General features: G+C 43.3%; 1 protein-coding gene across 2 annotated transcripts in view; it reads right to left on the bottom strand.

The window, feature by feature from the left end:
* SMCHD1 (structural maintenance of chromosomes flexible hinge domain containing 1) overlaps positions 1-21,871 on the bottom strand; it is a 266,367-nt gene that overhangs the window by 73,643 nt on the left and 170,853 nt on the right. For both annotated transcript variants that reach the window (XM_073679119.1, XM_073679120.1), the window contains exons 29-31: positions 14,236-14,394; positions 13,917-14,042; positions 99-178 (exon numbers count right to left, since the gene is read on the bottom strand). In XM_073679119.1, the coding sequence (XP_073535220.1) occupies positions 99-178; positions 13,917-14,042; positions 14,236-14,394 (365 nt within the window). The remainder of the gene's footprint in view (positions 1-98; positions 179-13,916; positions 14,043-14,235; positions 14,395-21,871) is intronic.

Raw genomic sequence — 21,871 nt, forward strand, 5'->3', positions numbered from 1 at the left:
TAGGGTCAGCCTCACACTAACCAATCTTTAACGTATACAATATTTTTTTATGAATAACAGTTACATTTTTATATACAGTTACATAAAAAGTCACTTACTTAGGAGCAGTGAAAGTAAACATTCCCATATTCACTTGACCATTAGCATCAGTTTTAGGCTGCTGAGGAAAAGGACTCATCTATAAAATATTTAAAAATAATGTTACATAAGATAACATATCAATTAATATTAACAAGATAAAAGGAACCCCAACCAAACCTAAAAATTTAGAGGGTATGCCCTACACATTTGCACACCTGTTAAGATGCCACAGAGGTTATTACTGTATTTTTTGGACTAGAAGATGCACTTTTTAGCAAGCAAATCTCCCTAACAAGTGTGTGCTTCTTAATAACCTGGAGGAAGAATCCTATAATCAAGGAGAATGCAAAGCAGCGTCCTTCACGAACAATGAGGGAACTGCTCGCTCTTCTCCTGTACATATATATGATAGGTGCATGGTAGGAGAGAAAGCTACCAGGACCTGCACATCTCTAAAACTGCACAGATGCTGCAGTCCCTAGCTAGGAAAAGGACCTTTCAGGTCGTGTGATCAGACACATGCCTCGGGAAAAAAACTTAAAATTGTGGTTGTGAATACACAATATGCTGCATAAGTGTGTGTTGATTTAGCTGAGCTGCGTGGGAGTATATTAGCAAAGTTTTGTGAAGATGTAGCAGAGCTGTGTGTGCACATGCACATATAGAACAAAGTGCATATGTAGCAGAGCTGTGTGCGTATACACTGTATGTGCATACACTGTTCAGCATAAATGAGCACATCCTAACAAGTTTGCCAGAAAATTTAGTTTTCTTTCAGAATCAACATTTTCTATAGAAAAAAACACATACTACAAAATACTCCAATACTGGGCAAATAATTGCAAACAAGACTTGCCATTTTGAACACCCCAAAAAAGCAATATTCCTAACATATTAAATCAAGACCATTTTGCAAAAATTCGTACACAATTACAATCTTAGGAGCAAAGCTGAATTTTAGACTACAAAATTCTAATTAACAAGAATTCAACTACAGATAAGTCTAATTATTAAGTAAAAAGGTGTCCAGCAGACAAAAACCTTTCCTATTTCATGCTGTCAGCAACGGTACCCTATGGAAGAGAAATTTCACAAGACCTGAGAAAGGAAATAATATCTTTACACAAGAAAGGTGAAGACTACAAGAAGATCAGCAAAACTTTACCTATGAGTTAGAACACTTTAGCAAAAAAAGGTACAAAAATGTAATAAAGTTTTTGGAACTGATCGCCTCAAAACTGTATGCCGTCGCAAAGTTGAGGAGTACAAAGAAAACTGGATGGTGCCTATAGTGAAACATGGTGGTGTCAGTGTCCTTATGTGGGGCTGCATGAGCGCTGCTGGTGTCAAGGAGCTACATTTTATTGATGGTATCATGAATTCTCAGATGTACTGCTCTATATTGAAGGAGCAGATGCAACAATCACTCTTTGTCCTTGGTAGAGGTGCACTTTTCCAACATGACAATAATCCAAAACCACATATAAGGCCACTGTTACTTTTCTGAAGAAAAACAAGGAGAAAGTGATTCAGTGGCCAAGTGTGTCTCCTAATCTGAATCCAATCAAACACTTATGGAAAATTCTGAAGGGATAAGTTGAGCATCACTCTCCATCCAGCATCCAGGCTCTAACAGAGGTCGTTCTTGAATAATTGAAAAGAGATGGATGTTGCAATATATTCCCTAACTTCTTCATTCTATGCCTCAAAAATCATAGAGGTCATATAAAATACTAGATGTAGATGTTTTTGATTTAAGGAGTATTGATTATTGAATTAACTAATTTGAGTAAAACTAAAGATTTTGTAATGCATGTTATATTATTAACCTTACTTTCATGGTATGGGTTAAAAATGTTCTATGTTTTGGAAATTGTTCATGTGTTCAGTGAGAAATTGATTAACCCCTTTCCGGCCCACGGCATACTAATACGTACCTGCCCCCTGGGCCATATGGGCCAGATACGTATTAGTACGCCCTTGTGATTTCGCCCGCACACAGGCTTTGCGGGCGAGATCACCGCCTGGTGTCAGCTGATTGTCACAGCTGACACCCGGTACTATGTGCTGGGAGCGGTGCCGCACCGCCCCAGCATATTAACCCTCAAAATGCTGCGATCGAAGTTGATCGCAGCATTGCGGGAGCAAGAGGGGAGGTAAGTGCCGATACTTACCTTCTCTCCGGCGTCCCGTGCCGTCTCCTGCCGGGTCATGGATGTTGTCATAGTGACCTGATGTCATCATGACAACATCTGGGTCACCAGGAGGCAAGAACTTACTTTGGTCATGAGCAGTGCGGGACCAAAGTACTTTCTCCCTAAGGAGCGCTGACAGGCTGTATAGCACAGGGATGCTGCTGCATTCCTATGCTATACAGCTGATCAGAATGTAAAAAGTGAAAGTACCATAGTAGGACAAAGTATAAAAGTTCCAAAAGTGTCAGAAAGTGGAAAAAAAATAAAATTGTAAAAATATTTAAAAAAAAAAAATGAAAAAAATAATCCCCAAAAAATAAAAATATACTGTACCCATAAATATTCTTATGAAAAAAAAATAAACCAATAAAAGAACAAATATTTGGTATCAACGCGTCCGGAACGACCTGACCTATAAAACTGTCCCACTAGTTAACCCCTTTAGTAAACACAATGTAAAAAAACAAACAGACAAACAAACAAAAAAAAACAAACCACAAAGGAAACAACGATGCTTTATCATCATACCGCCAAACAAAAAATGGAATAAAACGCGATAAAAAAGATGAATGTAAATAAAAACGGTACCCCTGAAAACGTCATCTTGTCCTGCAAAAAACAAGTAGCCATACAGTTGCAATGGCCGAAAAATAAAAAAGTTATAGCTCTCAGAATAAAGCGATGCAAAAACAATTCTTTTTTATATAAAATAGTTTTGTGTAAAAGCACCAAAACATAAAAAAACAATATAAATGTGGTACCGTTGTAAACTTACTGACCCGAAGAATAAAGCTGCCTTATCAATTTCGCCACACGCGGAACGGCATAGAAAAAAACCCCAAAAAACAATTCCTTAATTGTTTATTCTGTCTCCCAAAAATCGGAATAGAAAGCGATCAAAAAATTTCACGTGCCCAAAAATGGCACATGACTGTCGGCCGAAATATGGAAAAATTATAGCTCTCAAAATATGGCGATGCAAAAACGAATCTTTGCAAAAACAAGGGTTTTTTTAGTGTGTGACAGCTGTTGGTCATAAAAACCCGATATCAATAAGGTATCGCTGTAATCGCACCGACCTGAAGAATAAAGTCATCTAATCAAGGAACGGCATAAAAAGCCGGATTTTGGTAAGAACTTACCTGTAAAATCCTTTTCAGCGAAGGAAGGAAGGGAGACACAGATTCTCTACTTCGTGGGGCAGGCGGAGCCCCATAGGATAGTCACCTCAGATTGGAAAAAGACGACCGGCCCCTCCAGTATATAGGCTCCTCCTACTCCCATGTTCATCAGTCCGTACACAAGCTAAGGAAGAGCAGACCAACCAGCAGAACAACATATCCCCTTCTGAAATTTCAGAAATGAGAGAAAACAGGTTATGTAATAGAAACACACAGTCTTAGGCATACCCCATTGGACCTGACAACTGTGTAGAGCTGGCGAAACTGGAAGGAGAGCCGTAGAGCGCTAAACCCAGTACAGAAGATCGACATCAGGAAGGAGACGCGCTGCATCTAGAACACAAAAAAACACTTCTGCCCTGGGAGGGTGCTGTGTCTCCCTTCCTTCCTTCGCTGAAAAGGATTTTACAGGTAAGTTCTTACCAAAATCCGGCTTTCAGCAGCAGAAGGGAAGGAAGGGAGACACAGATTCTCTACTTCGTGGGACGTCCTAAAGCAGTACCTACTTAAGGGTGGGAAATAGAGGCAGAAGCTTCCATACCCCAAAACTTAGGCAAGAGCGCAAACCGCGCTAAAATAACGGAAAACTAAGTAAAGAGATAACTTAAATTACCGCCGCCTGCAGGACCCTGCATCCCAGGGCCGCATCGGCTGAAGCACTTACGTCCACCTTATAAAACTTAGTAAAGGTGTGAACGGGGAGCGCCAGGTGGCCGCCCGGCAGAGCTGCGCTGCCGAGGCCCCCTGACGAAAAGCCCACGATGAGCCAGTAGCTCTCGTGGAATGAGCTTTAACTTTAACCGGACAAGGCTCGCCCTTGAGCCAGTACGCTTCCAGGATAGCTGAAAGGATCCACCGAGCTATCGTGTCTTTGGAAGCACGTTGACCACGCCAACGACCTGCCGGAATTATAAAAAGAGAGTCCGATTTCCGAAAACCTTGTGTGATCGTAAGATAGAACTTCAATGCCCGTACTAAGTCCAACGAGTGCAAGGCCTGCTTCCTTGGATTCTTAGGTCCTGGACTAAGAGAAGGCAACACAATGTCCTGATTAATGTGGAATTGTGACACTACCTTAGGCAAAAAATCTTCAGGAGTACGAAGCACCACGCGATCCGGAAAAAATTCCAGAAAAGGAGGTGAGCAAGAAAGTGCTGCCAATTCCGATACCCTTCTCAAAGAGGTGACTGCCACCAAGAAGGCCACCTTCCAAGAAAGTAGTGAAAGTTTAGCAGAATCCATAGGCTCAAAAGGCCTATGCTGAAGGGCTTCCAGGACTAGATTAAGCCGCCATGGAGCCACAACTGCCCTCCGTGGCGGAAACTGACGTGCGACTCCGCGAAAAAAAGAGCACATCCCTACGAGAGGCAATAGCCTTCCTAAAAAGTGCGGAAAGAGCAGATACCTGTCCCCACACCGTACTAACTGCCAAACCCCTGGCCAGACTAGATTGCAGAAAGGCCAAGAAGTTGGGGATGGAAAAAACCCTCGGGTTTCTTGAGGATCCAGAACACCATGAATAGAAAGACTCCCAAGTTCTGTGATAAATCCTGGACGTAGCTGGACTCCGGGCCGCCCGCAAGGTAGCAATGACCTCGGGCGAAAAACCGCGACTGGTCAAGATCTCGGTCTCAAGAGCCACGCCGTCAAACGAAGGGACCTCAGGTCCGGATGACGAATGGGCCCCTGAGTGAGCAAGTCCGGGCGAAGGGGCAGCGGAAAAGGAGGTGCCGCCTGAAGAGACACCAGCGTCGAATACCATGTCCTCCGCGGCCAGTCTGGTGCTATCAGAATTATTGATACCCTTTCGAGTTTGATCCGTTGGATCACCAGAGGTAGTAAGGATATCGGCGGAAAAGCATAGATCAGCTTGAACTGACCCCACGGGGCCACTAGAGCATCCACCGCCACCGCCTCCGGGTCCCTGTACCTGGACATGAACGTCGGAACCCTGGCGTTCAGCCTGGATGCCATCAAGTCCACCTGAGGAGTCCCCCAACGGGAACACAGCAGAGAAAACACTTCTGGATGGAGACTCCATTCCCCAGGGTCCACTTGCTCGCGACTGAGGAAGTCCGCCGAGATATTCAACACCCCTGGAATGTGAATTGCAGAGATTGCTGGAACTTTGGACTCGGCCCAGACCAGGATCCGAGAGACCTCCGACATGAGACTGGAACTCCTAGTCCCGCCTTGGTGGTTGATGTACGCGACAGCCGTAGCGTTGTCCGACTGGATCCGGACTGGTAGACCGCTCAATAAGACCGCCCAATGTTTGAGGCAGAGAAATATTGCTCTCAACTCCAAAATGTTGATCGGGAGAGACGACTCCTTTGGCGACCAGACTCCCTGAATCCAGAGGTTGTTCCAAACTCCCCCCCAGCCTGTCCGGCTGGCATCGGTTGTCACCACCGACCATCTCGGAGGAAGGAAGGACTTCCCCACGGATAGAGTCTCCGGACGTAACCACCATCCAAGAGATTCTCGCACCCTGCGGGAGATAATGACCGAGCGATCCAGAGAAGTTAGCGATCGATCCCAATGGGTCAGAATAAGGCTCTGGTGATCCCGGGAATGAAATTGTGCAAATGGTACTGCTTCCATAGTTGCCACCATTTGACCCAGAAGGCGCATGCATTCCCGAAGGGACATTGACAGCGCCGACCTCATAGCCTGGACCAGAAGACAAAGGTTCGTCTGTTTGACAGGAGGCAGGGACACAACTGCCCGAACAGTATCGAACTGCATCCCCAGGAAAAGAATGGATTGTGCTGGCTCCAATGACGATTTCTTCCAATTGATCAGCCACCCGAAGTCCATCAGGTACTGAAGGGAGAGATCGCGAGCCGCTATTGCCTCCTCCGCTGTGGGTGACACTATGAACAGGTCGTCCAGGTAGGGGAGGATCGTAACCCCCTGTCTTCGAAGAAGCGCCATGAGAGGAGCCAGAATTTTTGTAAAAACCCTGGGAGCTGAGGCCAACCCGAAAGGCAGGGCCACAAACTGGTAATGGGTTTGACCTATAGCGAAATGCAAGAAACGCTGGTGAGCCCTGCCGATAGGGATATGCAAATAGGCGTCGCGGATGTCTATGGACACCAAGAAATCGTACTGCGACAGGGTCACTATCACCGATCGGAGAGACTCCATGCGGAACTTCCGTGTCCGGACGTAAATATTCAAATCCCTGAGATCCAGCACCGGACGAAACTTGTCCTCCTTTTTGGGGACCACAAAAAGGTTGGAATAAAAACCCTTTCCCTGGTCTTCCGGAGGAACCTGAACCACCACACCCTGCTGTAGGAGAGAGTCGACCTCCTGAAACAGTGCGGCAGCCAGTCTTGGCACGGACGGAATGCCCGTCAGACGAAACCTGTCTGGAGGCAGCGAATGAAACTCTATGAAATAGCCTGCCGACATAACCCGTGTAACCCAGGCGTCTGCTATGTGGGATGCCCAGATCGACCCGAATTGTAGCAGACGACCTCCCACCCGAGAGCCCTCGGGGGGATCCCTGGCGTCAGTCAGCCTTAGCGGACTTTTTATCAACCTCCCGTCTGTCCTGACGGGACCGTTGCTTCCAAGGAGTACAAGATTTCTGGGCGGATCTGCCGGAGGATGAGGGACGACCCAATCTCCAAGAAGGCTGACTGAATCGTCCCCTGGCCCGAAAGGACCGAAGACCTCTGCCGGGCCCTGTCCTGCTGGCTGTGGATGCCACTGCCTTTTTCCCAGGCAGAGTAACATCCTTAGCTTTAGCTTTGGCAATTAGTTCCGAAAGATCTGAACCAAAGAGCTGACCGCCCTTATATGCCAGACTAAGCAATCCCTGTTTGGATACTGCATCCCCAGTCCACTGTTTAAGCCACAGAGCTCTTCTAATCGTGACTGCCGAAGCTTGAGCCCTGGACAGAATTGAAGCAGTGTCCAGTACTGCATCTCTGCCATAACACATAGCTTCTTCCATTCGCTGAAAAAGCTTTTCCACTTCTGAACGCGAAGTCCCATCCTGCCACGCCGCACGCAGCTGATCCAACCACCGCAGAGAATCCTTACCGGCCCACATGGCCCCCAAAGCCGCTTGGAAACTATGACCCGCGGCTTCATAGATGGATTTCGCCGCTGACTCCGATCTTCTGTCCAAAGGATCCTGAAGATTGGCTCTCCCTTTAACAGGAAGCAGGGAAGACTTGGTCAGCTGAGACAGAGATATATCCACCTCAGGAGGGAACCCAATAAGTAACCATCTCCTTGGCACAGGGATATAGGGCATCAAAAAAACGTGTTCCTCGGAAGCGTTTATCCGGACACTGACGCTCCTTCTCCACCACTTCGTTAAGTTCCTCATGCGCAGGTAATGTAGAACGAACACGGCGCTTCTTCTGATACAGACGGTCTTGTCGGCTCTTCAGACAGCTCTAATACTTCCCGCATGTCCTTAATAAGCCCATCTACGCGACCAGAAAGAGAAACAGAGCGATCCTGTTGATCCTCCTCTTCGGACTCAGAAATTTCATCAATGGAGCGAGTGAGCGCCTCCACCTTAACATCACTGAGCGTTGAACTTGATGTAGTAGAAGGCCTGAGTGTATCAGAGGCGTGCGACTGAACCTGAAACGGATCAGGAGACCGATCCGCACTCCCAGGCCCCTGATCCGACATGCCACCCACACCAGATGCCAAGATGTACAACAAGGATGGCAAAAAAGTGTGAAAGCTGCACAGCCTGTTTTCAAAACTCACTTTTTTTTATTTTATTTTTTATTTTTTTATATATGCGACAGGCTCTGAAGGGTTAAAGCTCACCCTTAGAAAAGAGCTACCCCAGAAATGCCGAGCAAAAAATCAATAGGGGGAAACTCCCTTAAAACACCATGTGTTTCCCCTAAAGTTCCACTTTTTCAGAAGGGGTTAACATCACAGCAACTATAATACTACACAGCCTAAAAGGTCAGTGAAGTAAATAGCTTTAAGAGAGAAAGCGGCAGTGCTCCTGAGGACTCCTAATAGGTAGCCTGGAGAGACAGCACTGACAAAGAACCCCTGCCAGAGGCAGAGGGGACTCACCGGTACTGCGGTGACCGCTCCTCCTAAGTGTGTGGACGGACAGGGAGCAGAGAGCAGGAGGCGCCGCTGGACGCCAGAGGAAGAAGCAGGGACCGCCAGCGCACGCTCAACCAAGCGCTTCCTGCCTAAGTAATGACGGCAGGAAGCCAGGAGACGCTAAGCCACGCCCCCGCTAGGCCACGCCCCCCACCTTATTCAAACAACAAAAATGAGGGCAGAAAACTTCCTACCTCTATGAAGGCAGGAAGCAAGTCAATAAAAGCAAGAAAACGCGCGCCAATACAGGGAGCTTCCTGCCTCAATGAAGGCAGGAAGCAAAAACGAAAAAGCATGCGCAAATAAAAAATAAAAATAAAAATTACTGGCCTCCGTCTCTGCTCCCCAGTCAAGGCAGCGTCTGAAATGGACAAGAAACACACAGGCAGTACACTTGCCGTAGCCGTCAAAGATACTCTTTAGACCAAAGAGCACTTACCCGGCTGAACGCCACAGGGATCCTCAGGGATGTGTGGTGCCATGGCCCTTTGCTCCCCCCTATGGCGGAGCACGCAGGGACCCTCTCAGATGTGTGGTGTGCGCCTCCGCCAGGGAGTGCCCTGTATCCCCCGGGGCCGGCAGGCATAAGTGGGAACCTCCTCAAGGGGTACACAGAGCTGCCAGGGGAGGGTCAGGGGTCTCAGCAGTGCCGAGACCCCCAGAGACCTCTAGACCACGGGGGGTCCAGGACTCGCTGGATATAAAATAACAACTCTTCTGAGGAGCTGCCGAAGCAGCGACTATCCTCTGAGACCTCAGATAAAAAGACTGATGAACATGGGAGTAGGAGGTGCCTATATACTGGAGGGGCCGGAAGTCTTTTTCCAATCTGAGGTGACTATCCTATGGGGCTCCGCCTACCCCACGAAGTGGAGAATCTGTGTCTCCCTTCCTTCCCTTCTGCTGCTGAAATAAACTCTAGGGTTAGAGTTGGGCTAGGATTAGAGTTGGGCTAGGGTTAGAGGTGGGCTGGGGTTAGAGGTGGGCTGGGGTTAGAGGTGGGCTGGGGTTAGAGGTGGGCTGGGGTTAGAGGTGGGCTGGGGTTGGGATTTTTTCAGAAGTAGAGAAAAAAAAATGATGACGATATGGTGATTAGTGTTGAGAGCAAGTGTTCGATACTTGAGTTTGCATCGGGTGCTCAGGTATGCAGAGTATCGCGCTTGCTCGAGTGACATGCTCGAGTCTTTGCCCATAAGTTTTGCAGCTGTTCTACAGCCAAAAAAACCTTGCGGGGATTGCCTGTCATGCACGAGCGATCACTGCATGTCTTTTTTTGGGTGTCTTAATAAGGCTATGTGCCCACGATGCAGAAAATTTCTGCAGCATTTCTGCATCTCCCTGGCAGAAAAAACGCATGCGGATTGTACATGCGTTTTTCCTGCGAAATACATGCGGATTCACATGCGTTTCCGCATGTGGATTGACAAGCGCTTTCCAAGCGATTTTACCATCACTTGGAAAGTGCTTGACAACTAGGTCACACTATATAAATCCATGCAAACAGCATGGATTTATATAGTGTGACCCGAGAGAATGGTTAAAAATAAAAAAATAAACCTATACTTACCTTTCGATGGCCCGGCGTGTGTTGCTGCGCTCCTTCCTGGCAGCCAGCTGATCGCGGGACACTGCACTGAAAGACCTGCCGTCACATCACTGTGAAGTCACCGCAGGTCCTTCAGTCCTGCCCGCAAGCACAAGACCGCAAGACCGGGGGCCGTCGGAAGGTGAATATAATCTTTATTTTTTATTTTATTCTTGTTTTTACAGTTTCTATGGTACCTGGGTGTGGAGGAGAGTCTTCTCTTCTCCTCACCCGGGTACCATCCGCACATTAGAACGCGCCAATTACGCAAGTACAGATGCAGTCTTGCGGAATTGGCGCGTTCTAATGCAAGTCAATGGCGGCGAAAACGCAGCGCCTCCGCAAAATAATTGGTAGTGCTGCGTTTTTTTCCGCAATGATAATCCGCAGCGGAAATTTCCGCAGCATGTGCACAGCACATGCGGATTATCATTGGGGTACATTGCTGACCTTCTACCATGCGTTTTTAATGCGTTTCAGCAGCTGCAAAAACGCTGCGGAAAAGGCATTAAAAACGCATCGTGGGCACACAGCCTAACAGTTAAACATGCGGGCGGGGACTCGAGCATGTCACTTGAGCACCCGTGATACTTGATGCATACCCGAGTACCCGATGCAAACTCAAGTAGTGAGCACTTGCACTCAAGACTAATGACAACATATTCAATATGATGACCTAATGCTATCAAATTCTGTGTTGTACCTCAGGGTTCAAAATGTTCACTATACCCCTTGATAAAATCCTTGACGGGTGTAAATTCCAAAATGGAGTCACTTGTGGGGGATTTCCACAGTTTAGGCACATCAGGGACTCTCCAAACGCAAAATGGCGTCAGCTAATTTTACAAGCAAATTTTACATTCAAAAAGTTCAAATGGTGCTCCTTCCCTTCCATGCGCCCAAACTGGTTTTCCCCCACATATGGGGTATCGGCTTACTCAAGAGAAATTGCACAACAAATTGCATGGTGCAATTTCTCCTGTTACCCTTATGAAAATGCAAAATTGGAGGCTGAAAAACATTTTTGTTGGAAAAATGTGAAAATTTTATTTTTACGGCTCAATGTTAGAAACTTCTGTGAAGGACCTGGGGGTTCAAGGTGCTCACCACACACCTAGATAAGTTCCCTGAGGGGTCTAGTTTCCAAAATAGGATCACTTATTGGGGGTTTCCACAGTTTAGGCACATCAGGGGCTCCCCAAAAGCAACATGATGTCCGCTAATTATTCAAGCAAATTTTACATTCAAAAAGTCAAATGGCGGTCCTTCCCTTCCGAACCATGCCGTGTGCCCAAACAGTGGTTTTCTCCCACATATTGGGTATCAGCGTGCTCAGGAGTAATTGCACAACAAATATTGGGGTCCATTTTTTCCTGATACCGTTGCGAAAATTGGGGTCTAAAGTAACATTTTTGTGAAAAAAGTTTGTTCATTTTTTTTTCTTCCACATTCCAAAAATTCCTGTGAAGCACCTGAAGGGTTAATAAACTTCTTGAATGTGGTTTTGAGCACCTCGAGCAGTGCAGTTTTTAGAATGGTGTCACTTTTGGGTATTTCCTGTCATAGAGGCCCCTCAAAGTTACTTCAAATGTCATGTGGTCCCTAAAAAAATTGCTCATGCACGGCAGGCGATCCCAGCAACGTTTTTTTTGGCCGCGAAGCATATGGGGCAGAGACTCGAGCATGTCACTCGAACACCCGTGATACTCCGTGCATACTCGAGCACCCGATGCAAACTCAAGTAGCGAGCACTTGCGCTCAACACTGGTCGCCATTTCGTCATAATTTTTTTTTTTCTTTACTTTTGAAAAATCCCAACCCTAATACAACCCCAAGCCTAACCCTAGCCCAACCCCAACCCTACCCTAGCCCAACCCTAACCCAATCCTAAGCCTAATACAACCCCAACCCTAACTCTAGCCCAATCCTAACCCCAGCCCTAACCCTAGAGTTTATATTTTTACACCGTTCCTCATGTGGTATAATAAGTGATTAGATGACTTTATTCTTCGGGTCGGTGAGATTACAGCGATACCAGATTCATATCGGCTTTTTATAATTGACAGCTGTCACACATTAAAAGACGCTATTTTTTTTGCAAAGACTAGTTTTTGCATAGCCATATTTTGAGAGATATAATTTTTCCATATTCCAACGCTTTCTATTTCGATTTTTGGGAGGCAGAATAAACAAAAAACAGCAATTCCGGAATTGTTTTTTTTTTGTTTATGCCGCTCCGCGTGTGGTAAAATTGATAAGGCAGCTTTATTCTTCGGGTCAGTATGTTTACAGCAGTATCTCATTTATATAGTTTATTTATGTGTTGGCGCTTTTACACAATAAAAACTATTTTCTAGAAAAAAAAAATTTTTTTGTATCGCTTTATTCTGAGCTATAACTTTTTTATTTTTCGGATGATGGAGCTGTATGGCGGATTGTTTTTTGCGGGACAAGATGACGTTTTCAGCAGTACCATTTTTATTTACATTTGTCTTTTTGATCGCGTGTTATTCCATTTTTTGTTTGGCGGTATGATGATTAAGCATTGCTTTTTGCTTCGTTTTTTATTAATTTTTTTTACCGTGTTCACTAAAGGGGTTAACTAGTGGGACAGTTTTATAGGTCAGGTCGTTCCGGACGCAGCAATAACAAATATGTTTACTTTTATTGTTTTGTTTTTTTTTCATAATAAATAAATATTATGGGTATAATATATTTTTATTTTTGGGGGATTTTTCTCCTTTTTTTTTAATATTTTTACAATTTTTTATTTTATTTTTTTTTTCACTTTACGACGCTGTTTTACTTATACACATTGTCCCACTATGGGACTTTCAGTTTTTGCAGCCTGATCAGCCTGAGCAGCTCCCTATGCTATGCAGCCCGTCAGCGCAGCACACAGGGAGACATTACTTTGTTCATGCGCTGCGCATGACCAAAGTAACGTCCTGCCTCCTGGTGACCCGGATGTTGTCATGACGACATCGGGTCTTCATGACAACATCCGGGAGCCGCCGCAGACATCGCTGGAGGCCGGACAGGAGGTGAGTATCGCACTTACCTCCCCCCTCTTGTCCTCGCAATGCTGCGATCAATTTTGATCGCAGCATTGTGGGGGTTAATGTGCAGGGAGCGGTGCGGGACTGGTTCCTGCCCATTATCACAGCTGACACTCGGTGCTATCAGCTGACACCCGGCGGCAATCGCCCCGCACTACTTGTGTGCAGGAGCAATCGCATTATGCGTAATAGTACGTAGCTGGTCCATAAGTCCCAGGGCACAGCTATGTACTATTACTGACGTCGTCGGAAAGGGGTTAAATGTGCTTGCAGTGCCCTGGATTTTATTTCTCAACTAGCACATCTGAGTAGTCATTGGTTGGCAATTGTAAAGAGCAGCCAGCAGCGGATCTTGTTGATTAGTTTGCCCAAGTACATTCAGCATGGCAAAACATTCCTCAGACAACCGTTATTAATAACATCAGTGATAGCAGCCGTGTAGGTGTTTATGTATTTCTAAGTATGGCGCTCATACTCAAAATTGAATAAATTGAGATATTTTGTCTCCATTTTTTCATGATTTTCATATCATTAACATGTCTATCAATCCTGTGATTTACATAATTCCATGATTTTCCCTTTTTGGTGTTTCTTCAGACATATATATCAATACACACTATCACAGAGAGAGAGAGAGAGACTATGATAATTTAAACAGGAGATTTTATACACACGTTCAGTAAACAATTAAAATCTAATGTAGATTTGATACCTTTAGAACGTTGTCCTTTACCACAGTGATCTTCACATTTGGTTCCGGAGATGGATTTCCCCACTTGTCATAGAGCTGTATAATTAGAGGTCTTTGAAACTTTTTTCCAGAGGCTACTGTAACAGACTAATGTGTTAAGTAATGTTAGAAATCACAGAAGACTATAGAATAATTATCTACCTGTAATAAGAACTTAGGACAATTTCAAACATATAGGGTGAAGAATTATAAGAAATTATTCAGCTGTTCTAGATTGGAAACTAATAAAAATGTAAACATGTATATTTTTGCTTACAAAAACAAAGTACAAGTAGCTAACCTCATTCCAATCTACTACACCAATTTGGGATGGTGACCCAGCAACAAGTTTCAGTCTCAAATAAGCTGAAAGACTTCTCCAAGCAAAACATAACTCTTTGTCCTCTTGAGGTCCAACCAAAAATGATATCCCTTTGACAACCATACACTGAGTGGTTTCCTGAAAAACAAACAAAAAAAAATCCAACTAACACGAGTTGTATTTGCATGACCATAAATATGTAAAAGAAAAATTATAAAATTTAACAGCCCAAAGCCTCACACCTAGCCAAAACAGTTCTGATACTTTGCACACAGTCTGAAAATTGAGATTCTGATTTGGCTTTTATTCTAAATCATATTGCATGACTCGTTAGTGACTTGTAGGACTGCTACTTCCAACAGGTGCTATAGAATTCAAGTCCTCTTCCTCTCTGAAGAGGCAAATTGCATGTAACATTTAACAGAAAAGCGTTCAAAATACAGAATAAAAAGGTACCTACCATATTTATTTATTTTTAAAAAAGGACAGAAGTGGAGTGTGAACATGTAAAGCAGGCATGTACTATCCCCTTTACCCCCAAAGGCTGTTTGCACGTTCATGACCAGGCCAATTCTTACAATTCTGACCACTGTCAAGAGAATGCCAAGAGTGTGCAAAGCAGTCATCAAAGCAAAAGGTGGCTACTTTGAAGAACCTAGAATATAACACATATTTTCAGTTGTTTCACACTTTTTTGTTAAGTATATAATTCCACATGTGTTAATTCATAGTTGTGATGCCTTCAGTGTGAATGTACAATTTTCATTGTCATGAAAATACAGAAAAATCTTTAAATGAGAAGGTGTGTCCAGACTTTTGGTCTGTACTGTGTAAATATATATATATATATATATATATATATATATATATATATATATATATATATATATATATATATATATATATATATATATATATAAAATTTAACCAGAAGGTGATGTATATTCTATTCTACCAGACCATTTAATTTGTAGGTGTTTTAGCCCAGAAGTGACATGTTTTGTCCAAAGTTGTAGGCTTATAGCCCAAGAGAGCCATGTAGGCAGAGTAGTACCCATCAGACGGGAGGTCACCTAGCAGCGGTTGATAAGCATAGGGCACACATGAATGAGCCAATGCAATAAGAACCTCCATTTTTTGCAAGTAAAGCTTACTGAGTAATAACACAGTTTAGATCAAATGGTTTTAATGTCTTTATGTATCTTGGCCATAATTCTTAGCATTCATATTCTCTGAAACAAGACTAACAAAAACCTTTTTCTCCACTCATGGTTATTGGTTGGATGAAGCCATTTATTGTCAAACTACTGTATTTTCTCTTTTTAAATCTTAATGACAACCAAAAACATCCAAATGACCCTGATCAAAAGTTCACGTAACTTGGTGATTTTGGCCTGATAACATGCACAGAATTTGACACAAATGGGTTTGAATGGATACTAAAGGTAACATCCTCACCTGTAACCTGTTAGCTTGTTATCAGTGTGTGTGCATAAAAGCTGAGTGAGTTTCTGGGATCCAGACAGACTCTTGCATCTTTCATCCAGCCACTGACGTTTCTGGATTGTGAGTCATGGGGAAAGCAAAAGAATTGTCAATGGATCTACGGGAAAAGGTAGTTGAACAGTATAACACAGGAAAGGGATACAAAAAAATATCCAAGAAATTGATAATGCCAGTCAGCAGCGTTCAGACTGTGATTAACAAATGAAAAAATCAGGGGCTCTGTAAAAACCAAACCACGGTCAGGTAGACCAACAAACATTTCTACCACAACTGCCATGAAAATTGTTTGGGATGCAATGAAAAACCCACAAATAACATAAGCTGAAATTCAGGACTCTCTGAAAACTAGCGGTGTGGCTGTTTCAAGATGCACAATAAGGAGGCACTTGAAGAAAAATGGGCTGCATGGTCAAGTTGCCAGAAGAAAGCCATTACTGCGCAAATGCCACAAAGTATCTCGCCTACAATACGCCAAATAGCACAGAGACAAGCCTCAAAACTTCTGGAACAAGGTAATTTGGAGTGATGAGACCAAAATTGAACTTTTTGGCCACAACCATAAACGTTACATTTGGAAAGAGGTCAACAAGGCCTATGATGAAAGGAACACCATTCCTACAGTAAAGCACGGAGGTGGATCGCTGATGTTTTGGGGATGTGTGAGCTACAAAGGCATAGGAAACTTGGTAAAAGTTGAAGGAAAGATGAATGCAGCACGTTATCAGCAAATACTGTAGGCAAATTTGCACTCATCAGCTCGGAAGTTGTGCATGGCACGTACTTGGACGTTCCAACATGGCAACGATCCAAAACACAAGGCCAAGTTGACCTGTCATTGGCTACAGCAGAACAAAGTGAAGGTTCTGGAGTGGCCATCTCAGTCTCCTGACCTCAATATCATTGAGCCACTCTGGGGAGATCTCAAGCGCGCAGTTTATAGTAGACAGCTCAGGAAATGATAGGAACTGGAGGCATTTTGCGAAGAAGAATGGGCAGCTTTACCGTCTGAGAAAATAAAGAACCTCATCCACAACTACCACAAAAGACTTCAAGCTGTCATTGATGATAGAGGGGGCAATACACGGTATTAAGAACTGGGGTATGTGAACTTTTGATCAAGGTCATTTGGATGTTTTTGGTTGTCATTAAGATTTAAAAAGAGAAAACACAGTAGTTTGACAATAAATGGCTTCAGCCAACCAATAACCATGAGTGGAGAAAAAGTTTTTTTGTTATCATTCATATTCTCTGAAACAAGGCCAAGAAAGGAAAGGAAAAATTCTGCTGGGGAATGTAAACTTTTGTGTATATATTATAGATATGTAGATATACATACACATGTGGTCAAAATTGTTGGTACCCCTCGTTTAATGAAAGAAAAACCCACAATGGTCACAGAAATAGCTTGAAACTAACAAAAGTAATAAATTAAAAATCTTTGAAAATGAACAAATGAATGTCAGACATTGCTTTTCAACCCTTCTTTCACAGAATTTTTTAAAAATTAGACTCATGAAATAGGTCTAGACAGAAATGATGGTACCCTTAACTTAATATTTTGTTGAACAACCTTTTGAGGAAATCACTGCAATCAAATCGATTCCTGTAACTGTCAATGAGACTTCTGCACCTCTCGACAGGTATTTTGGCCCACTCCTCATGAGAAAACTGCTCCAGTTGTCTCGTGTTTGAAGGTTGCCTTTTCCAGACAGCAATGTTTAGCGCTTTCCAAAGATGCTCAATAGGATTTAGGTCAGGCTCATAGAAGGCCACTTCAGAATAGTCCAATGTTTTCCTCTTAGCCATTCTTGGGTGTTTTTAGCTGTGTGTTTTGGGTCATTATCCTGTTGCAAGACCCCTGACCTGCGACTGAGACCAAGCTTTCTGACACTGGGCAGCACATTTCTCTCTAAAATCCCTTGATAGTCTTGAGATTTCATTGTACCCTGCACAGATTCAAGACACCCTGTGCCAGATGCAGCAAAGCAGCCCCAAAACATAACAGAGCCTCCTCCATGTTTCACAGTAGGGACAGTGTTCTTTTCTTGATATGCTTCATTTTTCCATCTGTTAACATAGAGCCGATATGCCCTGCCAAAAACTTCCATTTTTGTCTCATCTGTCCATAGGACATTCTCCCAGAAGCTTTGTGGCTTGTCAACATGTAGTTTGGCAAATTATAGTCTGGCTTTTTTATGATTTTTTTTCAACAATGGTGCTCTCCTTGGTCGTCTCCCATGAAGTCCACTTTGGATCGAACAACGGCGATCTGACACTGATGTTCCTTGAGCTTGAAGTTCACCTTTAATCTCTTTAGAAGTTTTCCTGGGCTCTTTTCTTACCATTCGTAATATCTGTCTCTTTGATTTGTCATCAATTTTCCTCCTCCGGCCACGTCCAGGGAGGTTGGTTACAGTCCCATAGATCTTAAATTTCTGAATAATATGTGCAATTGTAGTCACAGGAACATCAAACTGCTTGGAGATGGTCATATAACCTTTACCTTTAACATGCTTGTCTATAATTTTCTTCCTAATCTCCTAAGACAACTCTTTCATTTGCTTCCTCTGGTCCATGTTGAGTGTGGTACACACCATGTCACCAAACAGCACAGTGAGTATCTGTAGCCCTATATACAGGCCCACTGACTGATTACAAGATTGTAGACACCTGTGATGCTAATTAGTGGACACAACTTGATTTTACATGTCCCTTTCGTCACATTATTTTCAGTGGTACCATCATTTCTGTTCAGGCCTATTTCATGAGTTTAATTTTTTTAAAAATTCTGTTGGAAGCAGGGTTGAAAAGCAAGGTCTAATTTTTATTTGTTCATTTTCATAGATTTTTAATTTATTACTTTTGTCAGAGTCAAGTTATTTCTGTGACCATTGTGGGTGTTTCTTTCATTAAGCGAGGGGTACTAACAATTTTGACCACGTGGGTGTGTGTAATATAATTTATATCTATGGGCTGGTAGAATAGAATATACATCACCTTCTGGTTAAATTTTATATATATATATAAAAATACAGTACAGACCAAAAGTTTGGACACACCTTCTCATTTAAAGATTTTTTCTGTATTTTCATGACTATGAAAATTGTACATTCACATTGAAGGCATCAAAACTATGAATTAAGACATGTGGAATTATATACTTAACAAAAACAGGAGCTGTGCCCACACAATTGCAGCCGGCAGCTCGGCTTAAATTAAAGTCGAGACCCCGCTGTCATTGCCAGGAAGGGTACTATTTAACCCCCTAAATGCCACGATCGATATCGATAGCAGCATTTAAAGAAGTTATCCGGTACTTTTTTTAAATTGCCCAATGTATTCAGCATGTGGGCATAAGTATATTTGTAAATACCTTATGTTGCTGATAATGCCTGTGAGCGGCGCTATCGGTGGCCGGTCACAGGCAGCACGTGATTCCCCTGCTGATGTCACGACAAGTGAGGTGTGACTCAGCGCTGGGGTCCTGGCGGTGGCTGCTGGGTTGTGGGCGGGCTTATTCCCCGCCTCACACCCAGCATCCACCGCGTGCTTTCCCAATGAATGGGGAAAGGGAGAGCGTACAGTGGATGCCGGGTGTGACGCGCGGGGTAACCGCTCCCACAACCCAGCAGCCACCGGTGGAACGCGGAAGAGGGACCCTCGGCTGCAGCCTGGACTTGTCGCGATGATAGCGGATGTCAGCGCCGGCTGCAGCTGGGGGTCACGTGATGCCTGTGAGCGGCCAGTGATAGCGCCGCCCACAGGCATTATCTGCAGAACAAGGTATTTACAGAGATACTTATGCCCACATGCTGAATATATTGGGCAACTTAAAAAAAAAAAAGTACTGGACAACCCCTTTAGAAGGCTGAAGGGAACTCCTTCTCCCGTCTGATCAGCGCCCCAGCTACATCATCATGAGGGCAAGATAGTTGCTATGGCAACCCGAGGTCGTCATGACAACCTCTGGGTCAGCGAGCAACGGCAAGCCTGTTAAACCATGCTGTGAGCATGGTCTAAGAGGCTCCTGTCAGTGCAGCACTGACAGGTTTAAAGTATATGTGATGGTGCATTGCAATGCATTATACCATCGGTCAGAATAAAAAAAATTATAGAGGGACTAAGTTAAAATAAATTGTAAAAATAAAATAAAGAACAAAAAAAATGAAAAAAATATCAATAAATACACATGGAAAAAAAAAAGGAGTAATGATATCATTTACAGTACACATTTACAAAGCACACAATTAATAACGCCATGCCTGGCAAAAAATAACAAAAATATTAAAATATATTCTACCCATAAATAAATATTTTTATGAAAAAAAAAAATCCAGAACCACCTGACCTATAAAATTGTAACACTAGTTAACCCCTTCAGTGAATACCGTAAAAAGTTAAAATAAAAAACGTTGCATAAACAATGCATTTTCATAATACTGCAGAACAAAAAGTGGAATAAAACGCGATCAAAAAGTTGAATGGAAATAAAAATGTTACCACTGAAAACGTCATCTTATCCCACAAAAAAAAAAAAGCCGCCATACAGCTCAGTCAGGGGAGAAAAAAAAAGGTATAGCTCTCAGAATAAAATGATGCAAAAACAATTATTTTTTTTCTATAAAATCGTTTTTATTGTGTAAGAGCGCCCATACATACAAAAATGATATAAAAGTGGTATCGCTGTAATTATACTGACCCGAAGAATAAATCTGCCTTATCACTTTTACCACACGGTGAACTGCATAAAAAAAAAAAAAAAAATTCTGAATTGCTGGATTTTTAATTCTGCCTCTCAATAGAAAGCAATAAAAAAATTACGTGCACAAAAATAGCATCAATAAAAACGTCAACTCATCCCGCAAAAACACAAGCCCTGACATGACTGTCAGCAGATATATAGAAAAATTATAGCTCTTAAAATATGGCAATGCAAAAACTTATTTTTGCAACAAATGTTTTTTTAGTGTGTGACAGAAGCCAAACAAACAAAACAATATAAATCTGTTATTACTGCAATCGCACCAACCAGAAGAATAAAATAGTCTAATCACTTAAACCGCACGACGAACGGCGTAAAAAATAAAACCAATTCTTCACCTGCTGTTGATTTGTTTGTGCTATCTCCCAAATATCGCAGTAAGGCTTGGCTCATATTTATCCTGCACGCTACCTTAAGTGCTTACACCGGGGTTTTCATGTAAATCTCTGAAAAAGGCGATTCAGACAGAACCCCTGGCGGAAAATTGCCCATAGCGAGGCAGATGGAAACACTGTGGATGCCGCCCGGCCTATGATCCTGTGGTGTCAGTCTTTTTAAGCGTGCATAAAAGCGCGGTTCGCCAGTTTTGTGCACCTCTGAAAAGAAGGACACAGCTGAACAGAGGCAAGATGGAGTCCAGAGTAACTCTGATTGGTTTTATCTGAATCATGTAATTTGGAGATTTAGATGGAAACCCTGATGTAAGTGCTCAGTTTAGAGCGCAGGATAAATGTGAGCCAAAATGTTCCCAACAAAAAGCTTTAACTCAATCCACAAAAAAGCAAGTTCCCACTCAGGTTCATCATCTGTCAATGGAACTATAAGGGGCTTCCACATTACTGGTAACACAAAGCCTCTGGAAAAGCGCTAAGGTCCCTTACCCCCCAAAGTCTGTGCTCCCAAATTCAAAATGCCTCCCTCCCATCTGAGCCCCACAGTGTGCTTAAACCACATTTAGCTTCCACATGTTAGGCGGGTTCTCATAGCTACAAAAACACCAAATTTACAGGGTCCACGTGTTCAGAAGCACGAGCTGGGCATAATGTATGGGCACTACAATGGCAGATTTGCAATTTTCACTCAGCAACATCCACTGCAGCTTGTTTCTGAATAACACCCATGGAGTCAAAATCATCACTACACCTGTAGATATATTCCCAACATGGAGTCACTTGAGGGGGGGGGGGGGATTATGCTCTTCTGGCATTTAGGGGCTCCATATATGGAGTCGATAAACTATTCTACGATAATTTGTTCTCCAAGAGTCAAATAGCGCTCCATCACTCCAAGTCTCACCATGTGACTAAGCAGTACTGTACAGCCACATATGGGATATTGCCACGTTCA

This window comes from Phyllobates terribilis, unplaced genomic scaffold (assembly GCF_046119375.1).
Source record: "Phyllobates terribilis strain yellow unplaced genomic scaffold, ASM4611937v1 Scaffold_4__5_contigs__length_816908805, whole genome shotgun sequence".
Taxonomy (NCBI): Eukaryota; Metazoa; Chordata; class Amphibia; order Anura; family Dendrobatidae; genus Phyllobates; species Phyllobates terribilis.